Source organism: Mus caroli, unplaced genomic scaffold, assembly GCF_978045245.1.
Source record: "Mus caroli unplaced genomic scaffold, Mus_caroli_1 scaffold_8, whole genome shotgun sequence".
Taxonomy (NCBI): Eukaryota; Metazoa; Chordata; class Mammalia; order Rodentia; family Muridae; genus Mus; species Mus caroli.
The window spans coordinates 91089423-91103186 of record NW_028227263.1 but is presented as its reverse complement, the minus strand read 5'-3'; the positions used below and the strand labels follow the sequence as shown (position 1 = coordinate 91103186).

At 40.8% G+C, this 13764-nt stretch overlaps 1 protein-coding gene across 4 annotated transcripts in view; it reads left to right on the top strand.

Annotated features, from left to right (window-relative positions):
• Herc2 (HECT and RLD domain containing E3 ubiquitin protein ligase 2) overlaps positions 1-13764 on the top strand; it is a 172473-nt gene that overhangs the window by 38304 nt on the left and 120405 nt on the right. For all 4 annotated transcript variants that reach the window (XM_029479794.2, XM_029479792.2, XM_029479793.2 and 1 more), the window contains exons 11-16: positions 2469-2657; positions 3220-3371; positions 5112-5269; positions 5361-5474; positions 8765-9016; positions 11396-11589. In XM_029479794.2, coding sequence (XP_029335654.1) covers positions 2469-2657; positions 3220-3371; positions 5112-5269; positions 5361-5474; positions 8765-9016; positions 11396-11589 — 1059 coding nt within the window. The remainder of the gene's footprint in view (positions 1-2468; positions 2658-3219; positions 3372-5111; positions 5270-5360; positions 5475-8764; positions 9017-11395; positions 11590-13764) is intronic.

The window sequence follows — 13764 nt, the reverse complement described above, 5'->3', positions numbered from 1 at the left end:
GCTATTCCAGATTTTGCCAGGTTGATAATTATCACTAAGCATAACAAAGGCTAAGCTCCAACCAGTTTAGTATTATTTGTGTGGTGTATAATTCGGAGTTCTTGTAGATTCTCATTCTGTGTATAAGCCAAATTTGTTATTTCTGATAGTGGTGGTTAGATTGTTTAAATATGCCAGTAGTTCAGAGTGTGGGTTAGTGTTCTGAGTGGGTTATGAAGAAAACACACATGTTCAGAAAATGCTTCGATCAAGTGGGCTGTGCTCACTTAAATAGAGGGCACCTACAGCCCTGAAACTAATTGAATTTATTGTGTAGGTATAAGTACAGTATAGGAGGATAGGTTAAGTCAGTCTCAGTGGGAGGTCTCTACAGGGGAGCAGTCCCAGCTTGTAAACATCTGGGAGGGAGGAGGAAGTGTAGTCCTTGCTTTCATATGCACCTTGAGTAATGTTGCTCTGACTGGGGAAGACTTTCTCTTTTTTCCTGAATCTGAAGCATTCCGGTCTTTGAAATGGCTGTGCTCATATCAATAATGTAGTTATTCAGAGCTTCACCACTCTAGACAAGTACTAAGGGCTTAGTGACTGAATTAGGGACCTGGGAGAGCTTACCTTTGCCCTCATGACAGCAGACTTCATGCCATGTGTAGGGAAATGGCAGAGAATCTTTTTATATGTTAGTGGTGGAAATTAAACTCCCGGCCTTGTTCACTCTAATCATATATATATTGTCGCTTGAGGTACTTAGTGTATACTGGTGGTTATAATGTAATGACAACGCAGTCATATTTTATGTAGAATGTATAAATAACAGTATGGTAGGAGTAGTTATTGGCCTGTGTGACAAGAACCTGAACATGCCTGTCCATCAAAGACATCATGTATGAACATAGCTGCTGATCACAATGTTCCTCCTATTGTAGCCGTGAGAAAAGCAATGTTTGGGGTGGAAGTATTCCTGTCAAGATTATGCAAAGTACTCCTGGCTTTTAATCCAAGCTTTCTACTTGGGAGATATATATATATTGTACTTATATATAATATATTATGTATTTTTCTGTCTATCTGTTTCTACATGGTTCAGAATCAGGATTCTATATAACAATATGTTAGCACTATTGTTTCCTCTCTTGCTTTCCACATGCCCTGCATCCTATCTGCTTGATCCAATTTTTCTAAGCTTGGTCTGTAACTTTTCACTGTTCTCTGGAATGGACATATTAGTGGTAGCATGTTACAATTATTCTTTGGCTTCTTCTTTTTTCTTTAGCTTTTTCTTCTTACCAAATAGATACACTGGCATCTTTCTGTATAAGTAAATAGAGATTGTCTTGCCAAACAGTGGTGGCGCATGCCTTTAAGCACTTGGGAGGCAGAGGCAGGCGGATTTCTGAGTTTGAGGCCAGCCTGGTCTACAAAGTGAGTTCCAGGACAGCTAGGGCTATACAGAGAAACCCTGTCTTGAAAACCCCATTCTCCCCTGCTCCCAAATAGAGATGGTCTCTTAGTTTTTAAAAGCTGTTTTAATACATATGTGTTGAGCTTTACCTGTCAGATTTCTCTCTCCTCCTTCTCTACCACTTCCTCCTGCAGTTGTTGTTATTATTGTTATTATTATTGTTACTGTTTAGTGTCTCACTATGTAGCCCTGTCTGGGCTGGAACCTGACAATGACCAGGCTTTGGCCTTGAATTCATAGAGTTCTGCCTATCCTTGTCTCTGGAGTGCTGTGATGAATGGCATGGCCTACCATGTCTGGCAACATACCTTTTTCTTAATTACACTCTTTTTAATGGACACCTGAATTATTGACAGAATGTTGCTGCCCAAATAATACTGTGTTATGTGATTTGGTACATATTTCTCTGTTTATCAGATGTGCCTTTGCAGCATTAGTGAGATAACCCAGCATGGGCTAGTTATCTTCAACTTGTTCCCAAAAAGCTTTGTTCTAGTCACCCTCACCAATAAAAGCATTTTCGCCCATCTGTATGCTTGGGCTTTTGATTTTCTCCAGTTTTGACACAAAAATAACCTGATGTGGTTTGAGCATTGAAAAATATGTTGAAGGGCCAGCTTTTGAATGGTACTTTTAAAATGAAATGTTATGGACAAATCACTCAGAACATTTACCATTTAACTGAGGTAATGTGAAATGTTCTGAGTTATTTTAATGTTTTCTTTTTTACTATTTATTTCATGTACATGAGTAGCTGTAGCTGTAAAAAGGGCATCGGATCCCATTACAGATGGTTGTGAGCCACCATGTGGTTGCTGGGAATTGAACTCAGGATGTCTGGAAAAGCAGTCAGTGCTCTTAACCGCTGAGCCATCTCTCCAGCCTCTATCTTGATGTTTTCAATCAGTCTCTTTACTTGTTTTGCTTTTAGCTTATGTAGTATGTCTGTATTAGTCCTGGGTATTTTCTTACTCTAAAGAAAATGTTTACGTGTGTTCTTTTCTTACAGGGATCATTGCAGGAGGTCATAGGTTGGGGGTTAATAGGCTGGAAATACTATGCGAATGTGATTGGTCCGATCCAGTGTGAAGGCCTTGCCAGTTTAGGGGTAATGCAGGTCGCCTGTGCAGAAAAGCGGTTCTTGATCTTGTCCCGCAATGGTCGTGTATACACACAGGCTTACAACAGTGACATGCTGGTAGGTGCTGAGTGTAGTGTGTTTGCATGCCTCCTTCAGTGGTGGGGTCCCTGCTATAGATGCAACACAGTCTAGTGTTCTTGGTCATTGGTGTCTGTTCATTGTATATTATTAGTCATGTTAAATTATCTCAGTTATAATTATCAGGGTTTTGAGTTTTTAAGATCAAGAACTCTATCAGATAATTCCTAATGTTAATCATGATTGCTTTTTGAAAACCCAATTTTCACATGTATGGCAGTTAACAGAAGCAGAATGGGGTCTAATGAGCATTGCAGTACCATGTGTGCTCTCATTTAAGGAAAGTACTTGAGTTGTGCGTCTGTTACGCAGGCTGCCTGCCTTGGGATTCCCACATCAGCACTTGTCATTCCATGGATCACTTGGAGAATTCTTAATGTTCTCTTGGTGTTGGAATGGAGAACAGGTCAGAAGCCCTGAAGATTCCTAGTCTGTCTATTTGAGTATGTTTGCTCAGGGAGAATATAAATGGGAGAGTCATCCTGTGTTCATTGTTCAGCACTATGACTGACTAATGTTATTCTTGACTTTACCTTTCTAGGCTCCACAGCTGGTCCAGGGTCTTGCCTCCAGAAACATTGTGAAAATTGCTGCCCATTCTGATGGTCACCACTATCTGGCTTTGGCTGCCACAGGGGAGGTGTACTCCTGGGGCTGTGGAGATGGCGGAAGGCTGGGCCATGGGGACACAGTGTATGTATAAAAATGTTTCAGAAACTGCTATGTTTCTGGTTGTCCATATCCACAACAGAATGGAAAATGTCAGGGGTGATTTTATCTACTGTAGAGTTTAGATAAGGAGGGAGATAAAACAGGATGCTCCCCTCTCCTCTCCTCTCCTCTCCTCTCCTCTCCTCTCCTCTCCTCTCCTCTCCTCTCCTCTCCTCTCCTCTCCTCTCCTCCCCTCCCCTCCCCTCCCCTCCCCTCCCCTCCCCTCCCCTCCCCTCCCCTCCCCTCCCCTCCCCTCCCCTCCCCTCCCCTCCCCTCCCCTCCCCTCCCCTCCCCTCCCCTCCCCTCCCCTCCCCTCCCCTCCCCTCCCCTCCCCTCCCCTCCCCTCCCCTCCCTTGAGACAGGATCTCACTAAGTAGCTCTGGCTGTCCTGAAACTCACTATGTAGACCAGTTTGTCCTTGAACTCACATATAACTGCCTGCCTCTGCTGAGATTAAAGATGTGGGTCACTGCCCCTGGCCTGTGTCCATTCTTGATGAATGACTCCTTGAGAACTTTGCTATAAGTAGAAGGATTGCCAGAATTAGCAAGAGCTAACAATTATCCCTTCTATCATGTTTTCTAAATATAACAAACCCCACATATTGTCCTGTTGTTCACATCGTACCATATCTTCTGTTGGTAGGACTCCTGGAACCATGATGTTTTGTTTACAAGCATAAAAAGCAATCTTATCTTTTTGTGTTGAAGGTTTTGGTTACCATGGAAGAATAGAAATAAAACAGGAAATGGTTAATTTAAATGCTCAGGGGTAAAATCGAGAGATCTGCCAGTTCCCACAGAGTAATGGAACCATTTTAAATTGTGTTGTTTTAAGTGGAGCCTGGTAGAAAGACTTGGCAGTAGGTGGGTGTGCTATTCCCTGGGCAAGCTTACTTCATGGGGTCAGAGCATCAGCAAGGAGCAGTCAGGTCAAGTAAGAAACGTTCCCAACCTTAACTGTGTCTGAGTTGGCGGAGAAGGGACTGGAACGTATATGGCCTGTTAATACTGGGAGGGCTGAGATGGAAACATCACTACTTAGAATATTCTCTGGGAAGATTCTCAAGTCTGCTGGAAAAGTAATGATATGTATGATGCATTATTTTAGAGTTCAGAAATAACCCTAAAGCTACAATGTAAGAAATTGAGAAAAATGAGGTAAAACCAGTGACACCTCCCCCATCCGCTTCCCCCCAGCTCCCACACACATACCAAATTTACTATTGGATAGGCTTTGGCAAGCTCATTCAGTGTAGGAACCACCACAATCATGAGAGAACGTGCTACCATTGCCCCAAGGGTTGTCTTTGTATCCTTTGTAGTTATTCCCTGATTTCCCTCTCTAGCTCCTGCCATCCATTATCTTGTCCTCTGTTCATATTATTGTCATATCTAGAACTAATTATCATCAACTGTATAGGAGTTCACTTCTGACTTTCACATATAGTAATATTTTGCAGCATAGCCATGTTGTAGGGTGTCTCAGCATTCATTGCTTTGTTGCTGATAGATAGTGATTGGGGACATTAGGAGCAGAGCTGCTTTATTTGTTCTTTGTATAAGTCTTTAATAGATACTCTTGCTGGATCTAAGTTAGCAAGCAGTGATGTTTGGTGTTTGAGCTAGAAAGGCAAAAAGTCCTGTGCTCTGATTACCTCTTCCCTTTTTTCTATCTCTTATGAAATGCCTACCATGTTGTTTGTTGTCTACCTTCCTGCAGGCCTCTGGAGGAGCCCAAGGTGATCTCGGCTTTCTCAGGAAAACAGGCTGGGAAGCACGTGGTGCACATAGCATGTGGGAGCACGTACAGTGCGGCCATCACTGCCGAGGGGGAGCTGTACACCTGGGGCCGTGGGAACTACGGCCGCTTGGGCCATGGTATGTCTGCTGTACCTGAGCACAATCACGAGGTAGGAGGAGCTTGCTTCTTTTGAGAGGCATTGAGAATGACAGTTGTTTCTGTTTCAAGGCTCGAGTGAAGATGAGGCCATTCCAATGCTGGTGGCTGGACTCAAAGGTCTAAAGGTCATTGATGTTGCCTGTGGGAGTGGAGATGCTCAAACCCTGGCCGTGACTGAGAACGGTATGTAGAGCTTATGCTGCCCTGGGCAGTTTCTTAGGGATGTAGCCTGGATGAATGAGTTTTGGAGTTGTATGAACTTCCTTAGGGTGCCCTCCCTGGTAGGTGAGTGTATTGTTTACTTTTTGTTGCTTTGATAAAGCACAATAACCAAGGTAACTTGTAGGAGGAAGAGTTATTTTGAGTTATGTTTCCAGAGGATTAAAGTCCATCATGGCTGGGACACCTAGTAGCAGTCAGGCAGGACAGCTGGAGCAGAAAGATTACATCTTGAATGCAAGCACAAAACAAAGAGATGCAGAGGTAAAGCTTTTTACACTCCAAGCCTGCTTGCAGTGATGTCCTTCCAGCAGCAGTCTGAAAACCTAGTGTTCAGATGCCCAAGATTATGAGGGACATTCCTTACTCAAACTACCACAGTAGGAGCTCAGTGGCTTCAAAGAGGCCCAAGAATTTCTCAGGATTTGGTTCTGGAAAGCAGGTGGCTGCCTAGGGGCTACCACCTTTCCTAGTGGGTATTTAATTTTCACTAAAAATTACAGCTAAATAATATAACTGACATTCTGAATTGTCACTATTATCACCCAACATTTAGCCTCATTACAGGCAATCTTTCATAGTCTTTGTATGCTTTACAATCTAATGTATGTTACTAAATCTCTGGTTTTCTCTTTATGTTTTATTAGTGAGTCTGAAAAAAAAATATATATATATATAAATTTGTTTTAGTATTGTGAATCTTGATTCCAGGATCTAAGTACTCTGTCACTGAAATTTATTTCTATTTAGCCATAGTTGTATATTTTTGTGTTTATTAGTGAGACAGTATTTTGCTAAGTAGTCCTGAATGTCTCTGAACTCATTTTCCTCTTGGCTTAGTCTCTATAGAGCTGGGATCACAAGCGTTTGTTACCATGCATAGCCCATATATGTATGTATGTTTATGTATGTATGTATGTACACATACATATATGTATATACATATACACATATGTGGAGAGGGAGAGAGATATCATGTAGTGGTTCAGATTTGATGGTCAGAAATGCATCCATTTTTACAATGAATTTGTCTGTCTATATTTTGGTGGTCTCATTTCTGTACCATGTCAGTCGTTGCATCAACTGGGGAGTTTCTTAGTCTGTTTTTTCTTAAAGAGGTTGTCTTAGGGTTTTACTTCTGTGAACAGACACTATGACCAAGACAACTCGTAGACAACATTTAATTGGGGCTGGCTTACAGGTTCACAGGTTCAGTCCATTATCATCAAGGTGGGAGCATGGCAGCATCCAGGCAGGCATGGTGCAGGAGGAGCTGAGAGTTCTACATCTTTATTTGAAGGCTACTAGGACAAGGGTATTAAAGCAATGACTTGACCTACTCCATAAGGCCACACCCTGGGCCAAGCATATACAAACCGTGACAGAGGTTGAATGGCAGGTAGAGAAGTGACTATGGAGAATGTCTTCGGTTCGAGATAAAATGTTTTCAGTAATCCATATGTACCTAGAGCCTACTGTTTATACATAGACATGTTCAGAAGCGCTGTGCTTCTGCTGCTTTTTGAATTCTACAGAGAATAGTCATCTGAAAGGACCCTTCATTATTTATAAATGTCCACTACTGAATGAGCCATATTTCACAAAACCCTTAACTAATGGGTTTGTTTTGTCTTGTGAGAGAACCTTGCTGTTCTGTCCAGTGGGCCTTGATCTCTGGGGCTCCTACCTTCCTCAGCTTTCTGAGTGCTGGTACAACTGTGTAGGAGTCAGAGTTCCTGGCTATGTTATGCAAGTTGTGCTTAGGTTTTATCCTTGGTATTCTTTGTAAAATTTCTGAGGAAACTTTTATAATGATAAGATGTTTAGGACTAGGAATAGTAAGGCTATAAATATTGCTCACCTCACACTTGTGCTTTTTTGGCGCAACTCTTTCAGAAAAACGTTTCTTCTGCATGATTGTGTTCTGCAGTGACTGGTGCAGTGGAAGCATCCTGCCTGCCTGTGCTGTCTGCTTTGGGGTCATAGGCTCACTGGAAACATTGGCTTAAGTGTAAGCGGTAGAATTTTTAGGCAGGACAGAAAATGAGGCTCAGATTCGGAGACATATGTGCTCACTGAGGTTTTTTCCCTCACTGATTAGCTAATAGTGTATCCTTTATAGTTTTCAGTTTAGATGACGGATTAGCCTGGCTTGATAGCTAGCACTGTGTTGGAATGCTTCCAAATTGGCTTGCTTATGTGTTGTTTCTGGCTGGTTTAGTAGTAGTGGCATAGTTGGGTCATTATTACAGCCTGTATCACACACAAAGACTAAAGAAAAGGATTATTTTATTTTTCAGAAAAAGTGCATTATTCTTTGGTTTGGACAGTTGAAAGCAGAATGAGAACTGAGTTATTTACAAGCAAACTGAAAGTTTTATTGTTTTCTTTTTTTTTTTCCTTTCCTTCTGGACTTCCTCTTACAGCTTTTTCTACTATGTTACTGACCAGTTTTTCCCCCCAGTTTATTGAGGTTTTGCAAATGATTCAGGTCAGTTTTAAAGATCATGTTTGTATTGTATTGTGCCCTTTTATGTCATATTTAATTAAATTACATTGCACTGATATGTGCCATTGGGAAGTACTGCAGTGTTGTGGGGACACCACAGTGCACAGTGCAGGCAGACTCAAGGGTGGTCAGTCAGAGACAGCATTGCCACACACCTCAGTGCTCATGTCTTGTGAGCAGTGTGATTTTGTTCTGTTTATTAGGATTTAGTTGAAGCAGCAGCATTGGTCCCAAAAAGTAAGAGTCAGACCTTTGTTTCCCATTTAATCTAAAAAAATGAAACACCAGCTTTTATTTTTAAAATAATATTTATTTTTATTTTATGAGTATGTATGTTTGCCTTTAAGTATGAATGAGAGAGAGAGAGAGAGAGAGAGAGAGAGAGAGAGAGAGAGAGAGTGAGTGTGAGAGAGTATGTGTGTTACCCAAGGAGGACAGAAGAGAATGCCAATTCCCTGGAACTGGAATTTAGGATGGCTCTGAGTGCTGAGTGGGAACCAGAGTCCCCTTAAGAGCATCAAGTATTGTCAGCCACTGTACCATCTCTCTAGCTCTTGTTTACATTTGCTAATGTATCAATCTGAAATATACGTTAGATTACATTTAGTCAGTAATCTGCATTAACTATATATAGGTAAGATTGATTTATGTGTTTTATGGGTTATATTATTTTCAGTCATTTAAAGCTTCCACTATGATGTGCAATGATTTTTACTTAAATGTTTTTTTAATTTGTGTTTTCTAGGCCAAGTGTGGTCTTGGGGAGATGGCGACTATGGGAAGTTGGGCAGAGGTGGAAGTGATGGCTGCAAAACCCCAAAGCTGATTGAAAAACTTCAAGACTTAGATGTCATCAAAGTGCGCTGTGGAAGTCAGTTTTCTATTGCCTTGACAAAAGATGGCCAAGTTTATTCATGGGGGAAAGGTGACAATCAGAGGCTTGGGCATGGAACAGAAGAACATGTCCGTTATCCCAAACTCTTGGAAGGTTTGCAAGGTGATTGCAGGAGTAAAATTAATCCCTTATAGATCTATTTTTTAGAAATCTTCAGATTTCTTTTCTTACCTTATATCCAGTGAATGGAGTGTCATTAGAAATATCTTGATAGCTGTAAATAATGAAAAGTGGCTTATCTATTTTAATAAATGTCCTAAAATTATTCTCATCAAATTTAACTTTTAATTCATTTACTTTGAGACTCAGTGTGCTGTGGTGTTGCAGCTGGAAGTCGGCTTGATTTCTCCTGAGTTAGTCTGCTGTGACCTTTATTTTGGTGGTAAGGTGCTTGGTTACTGAACTGTGTAATCTGCTTTGAAGATTGAGGAGGAAAGGGAAGTCCAGGAGTAGTTGTGAGTGAGGGTCCTCACTATAGCATAGAGGGTGGGTCGCCTCTGAGAGATCCTCACATAGTCTCAGGCATTCTTGTTAGGAATGGCATGTTTGGAGAAAGAACCATTAAAACCATGGAATTTATAAAGGAAAAACTCTCCTTTTTTCCTTATAATGTTTGGCCTAGTGGGATTGTAGATTGTCTCCATACTGTCCTAAGTGGGTGCTGGTGAAGTATATACGAGCTGACAAGAAAGCAGAGAAAGGTGAGGTCAGTGAGCCAGCAAGGTTAGTACATGGATGCCCATTGGACCCTTTGGTATTTTATTTAGTTCAGAGTGAAGCACACTCTTCTTAAAGGGCTAGCTTATTAATTGTTAAGGGAGTAGTCCTTTTGTGGTCTCCTATTAGTTTATTCACAGATCAGGATTTGGCCTGCATTTTGTTTCATGGACTAGCTTAGTGGATCTCTACACTAATTCATTTTCCTCTCTCTCTGTTTCTTTACTGAGGGGTTTGGAAATAGGGCTTTCCAGTTTTGGTTCTTCAGTTTTATTTACAGCAGGTTACTACTTTAGTCAGTGGCAGTCTTCTGTGTTCATCAGGTGTTTAATCCCCAGGCTTCTGAGATAAGTGGTAAAATAACACAGTTCACTGTTTGCACAAATCTATTGGAAATCAGTTGGCCTCTAACAGTTTTCTCCATTCATACAGAAAATCTAGGTTTCTAGTTATTAAGTAAAATTTTTTGAATTACTTTACTATAGGAATATTTAAATTACTATTGATGTTAACTTACAGTAACTGAGACTTATTAGGTAACACTTTTCTTCAGCTGACTTTGTTGACATTACATGGAAACACACTGTTGATTATGTTAGATTCACCTACAAGAAAAGGTATAATGCTTTACTTCTAAAAGGTATACTTTCTTTCACAAACAAAGAGATGCTTACATCATGTGGCTTTGAGGAAAGGTATTTAGTGAAGAGTATGCTTTGCATGGCTATATCTGGGATACTGAAGAAAAAAAGTCATTAACCGAAAATACCATTTTCTCACTAACATAATTAAATGTCAGAATTAGTGGGACCAGGATTGACAAAATGGCTCAGCTAGTAAAGGAACTTGCTCTGCAAGTGTGGTGATCAGAATTTCATCCCTGGGACCCCCATAGGAAGAGAACAAACTCTACAAACTTGCCCTCTGACCTCCTCTTGTGTTCTGTGGCATGCCCTCTCCTGCCCAGTAACCAATCAGCCAATCAGTTAATAAGTTAACTAATGGGGGCTGGAGAGATGGCTCAGCGGTTAAGAGCATTGACTGCTCTTCTGAAGGTCCCGAGTTCAAATCCCAGCAACCACATGGTGGCCCACAACCATCCATAACAAGATTTGGCGCCCTCTTCTGGAGTGTCTGAAGACAGTTTACTTACATATAATAAATAAATAAATCTTTTAAAAAAATTAATTAATGATGAGAATTTTTTGGTGGTCAAACATGTTTAAAAAGCAGTTTCTCAGGCAGCCTATCTATTAAAAGAGCCAAAGGAGTGCTGCTTTAAGTTTGTTTGTTTGTTTATTTTTAGGTTTTTTTGGGACAGGGTTTAAAGCCCTCAGAAGTTCTTGAACAGTGCAGATGAATAAGTTATCAGGCTTTCTGATGATCTTCTTAGTTAATTACAGGATGTATCTTTTTATGTTGTGTATATATATCTGTGTGTCTGTATCTTATCCTGTATGAATAAGACTGGGGATATGAACTTAAAAAATCATACAGTGTTTTTGAATACAATTCTGAATAAGGAACGTTAAAAACAACTTGATATTGCAGCTCTAGCTTTGGACTGCATTATTAACAAATCAGAGTTGACAAGACATGGCATATATTTTAATAGCATAGTCAAATCAAGTAAATTGAGCTTCATATTAAAGGATGTGACTTGTCAGAAGTTAGTATTGAACGATTTATGTTCTTCTGTAGCTGAGAGCAGATGTCCTTACAGCCATAGGCTTAATGGGGTAACTGTGTCCATCTTCTCTCTAGGGAAGAAGGTGATTGATGTGGCTGCAGGCTCCACGCACTGCCTTGCTCTCACAGAAGACAGTGAGGTGCACAGCTGGGGTAGCAATGATCAGTGCCAGCACTTTGACACTTTGCGTGTGACCAAGCCAGAACCGACTGCACTCCCAGGACTGGACAGCAAACACATAGTTGGAATCGCTTGTGGGCCTGCCCAGGTACTGACTACATAGTGAGCTTTGGTGTCATGTACAGTTTTCTTTTATTTTCTAAATGCTTACTGCTAGTGTGTAGAAATACCCGAGTTTGTGTGTCATCCTTCTGTCTTGCAGTCGTTTCACAACAAATTACTACATTTAGTTCTTTCAGCCTTTTCTTCTGTACATTGTAGAGACAGCATATTCTTCCTCTCTCTTCCTCCCACCCTCTATCTTTAGCTCTTCATTGTTGGTTGTGTGTTGCTTCTTTTTTTTTTTTTTGGGACATACTCTAAATGGATGCTGAAATTTGTTCAAAAAAATTTTTTTTTCTGACATTATGTAAGTTAAGTAGTTTTCATATTGGAACGTTCCAGTTATCAAATATTGACTAATCTCTGCATTACTGCTATAACTATTGGTCATGGTGTTTTATCCTTCTGATGTTTATAGGTTTTACTTGATAATATATTGTTATTTGTGTGTGTGTGCGCGCGCGCGTGTGTATGTGCGCACTCTTCAGGGTTACTGGCATCCAGCTTTCTTTGTGCTCTTCTTGCTTGCTTGATTTCTATGAGGCTAAAGCTGGCCTCATGAAAAGAAATAGGGCGGCCGGGTGTGGTGGCTCTTGCCTTTAATCCCAGCACTTGGGAGACAGAGGCAGGCGGATTTCTGAGTTCGAGGCCAGCCTGGGCTACACAGAGAAATCCTGTCTCGAAAAACCAAAAAAAAAAAAAAAAAAAAAAAAAAAAGAAAAGAAATGAAATAGGGCACTTTGCCTTGTGTTTTCTAAAAGAGGTTATATACAATGCTATTTCTTCTTTAAATATTTGTGAATTCATCTGAGCCTAGAAATATAATTCGAAATACAATTTCATTAGACGTTCAGTCTTTAAACAGGAATAGAGGCATTCCTGGTTTCTCTTTTCATGGGTAGGGTTTTTTTTTTTTTTTTTTGTGTAATGGCCCTCAGAAATTGTTCCATTCTGTTACAGTTGTCCAATTAATGGATAAAGGGTTTTTTTGTTTTGTTTTGTTTTTTGTTGTAATTATCTTTAATCTTTTTTTTTAACAGTCCAGTAAATCCCCCTTCCTGTCTGCTCTGGTCCTCCCTCTGACAGTTCCTCATTCCATTCCTCTTCCCCCATCTCCAAGAGGATGTCCCCCTCCTACCAACTCCACCAGGCCTCCCCGCTCCCTGCAGCCTCAAGTTTCTTGAGGGTCAGATGCATCTTCCCTCACTGAGGCCAGACCAGGCAGTCCTTTATGTATCAGGGTCCTGGGACCAGCTTGTGTATGCTGCCTGGTTGGTGGCTCCATGTCTGAGAGATCTTGGGGGTCCAGGTTACTTGAGACTGCTCATCTTCCTATAGGGTCACGCCTGGCCTCAGCTTCTTCCAGCCTTTCCCTAATTCAACCACTGGGGTCCCTGACTTCAGTCCATTAGTTGAGTGTAAGTATCTGCACCTGTCTTGGTCAGCTGCTTGTTGGGCCTCTTGGAGGGCAGGCATGCTAGGCTCCTGTCTGTAAGCACACCACAGCATTAGTAATAGTGTCAGGCCTTGGAGCTTCCCTTTGAGATTGATCCCAATTTGGGCCAGTTGTTTTGTTTTTTTAAGTATTCTCTGACTAAGCTCTTGAGGTCATATTGCCATTTGGATACTAGTAATTTGTATATTTTTTTTGACTTCAGTGTTTTCCCTGATTACAGGTTTAATTTTATTGATCTTTAAAAATAATTACTTTCAGTTCATTTTTGACTCCATATTTTTTCTTAACTATGCTGTTTTTTCCTCTTTTTAAAGTGCCTTTCACTTCAGCTTGCTTGGGCTCAGTTTTTAGGTTACTTAAAGTGGCATCCCAGGTCATCGGATTTAGCCCTTTTTTGTCTCTCTGCATTCCATACTATAAAATTTCCCTCTAAACTCTTTGTAGGTGAATTGTTCTCTGACTGTCAGTTTCCTTCCTTGGAAGGTTGTGTGTACACTGCTTAGAGCTGCTGTTGGGCCTCTGTAAGTTGTGTGCTCACTCCCAGCCATTAGTATAGATTAGTAATTTTGTGAGTGAGAACAGTTTGGAAAACACTTCATGTTTTTTTTAGGTGTGGAAATGAGGTGGGATGGTGAAATAGGAGAGGAAATTAGAGATAGTTTATAAGCTAGACAGCCGTGAATTTGGGGATGTAGAGGGATGAAT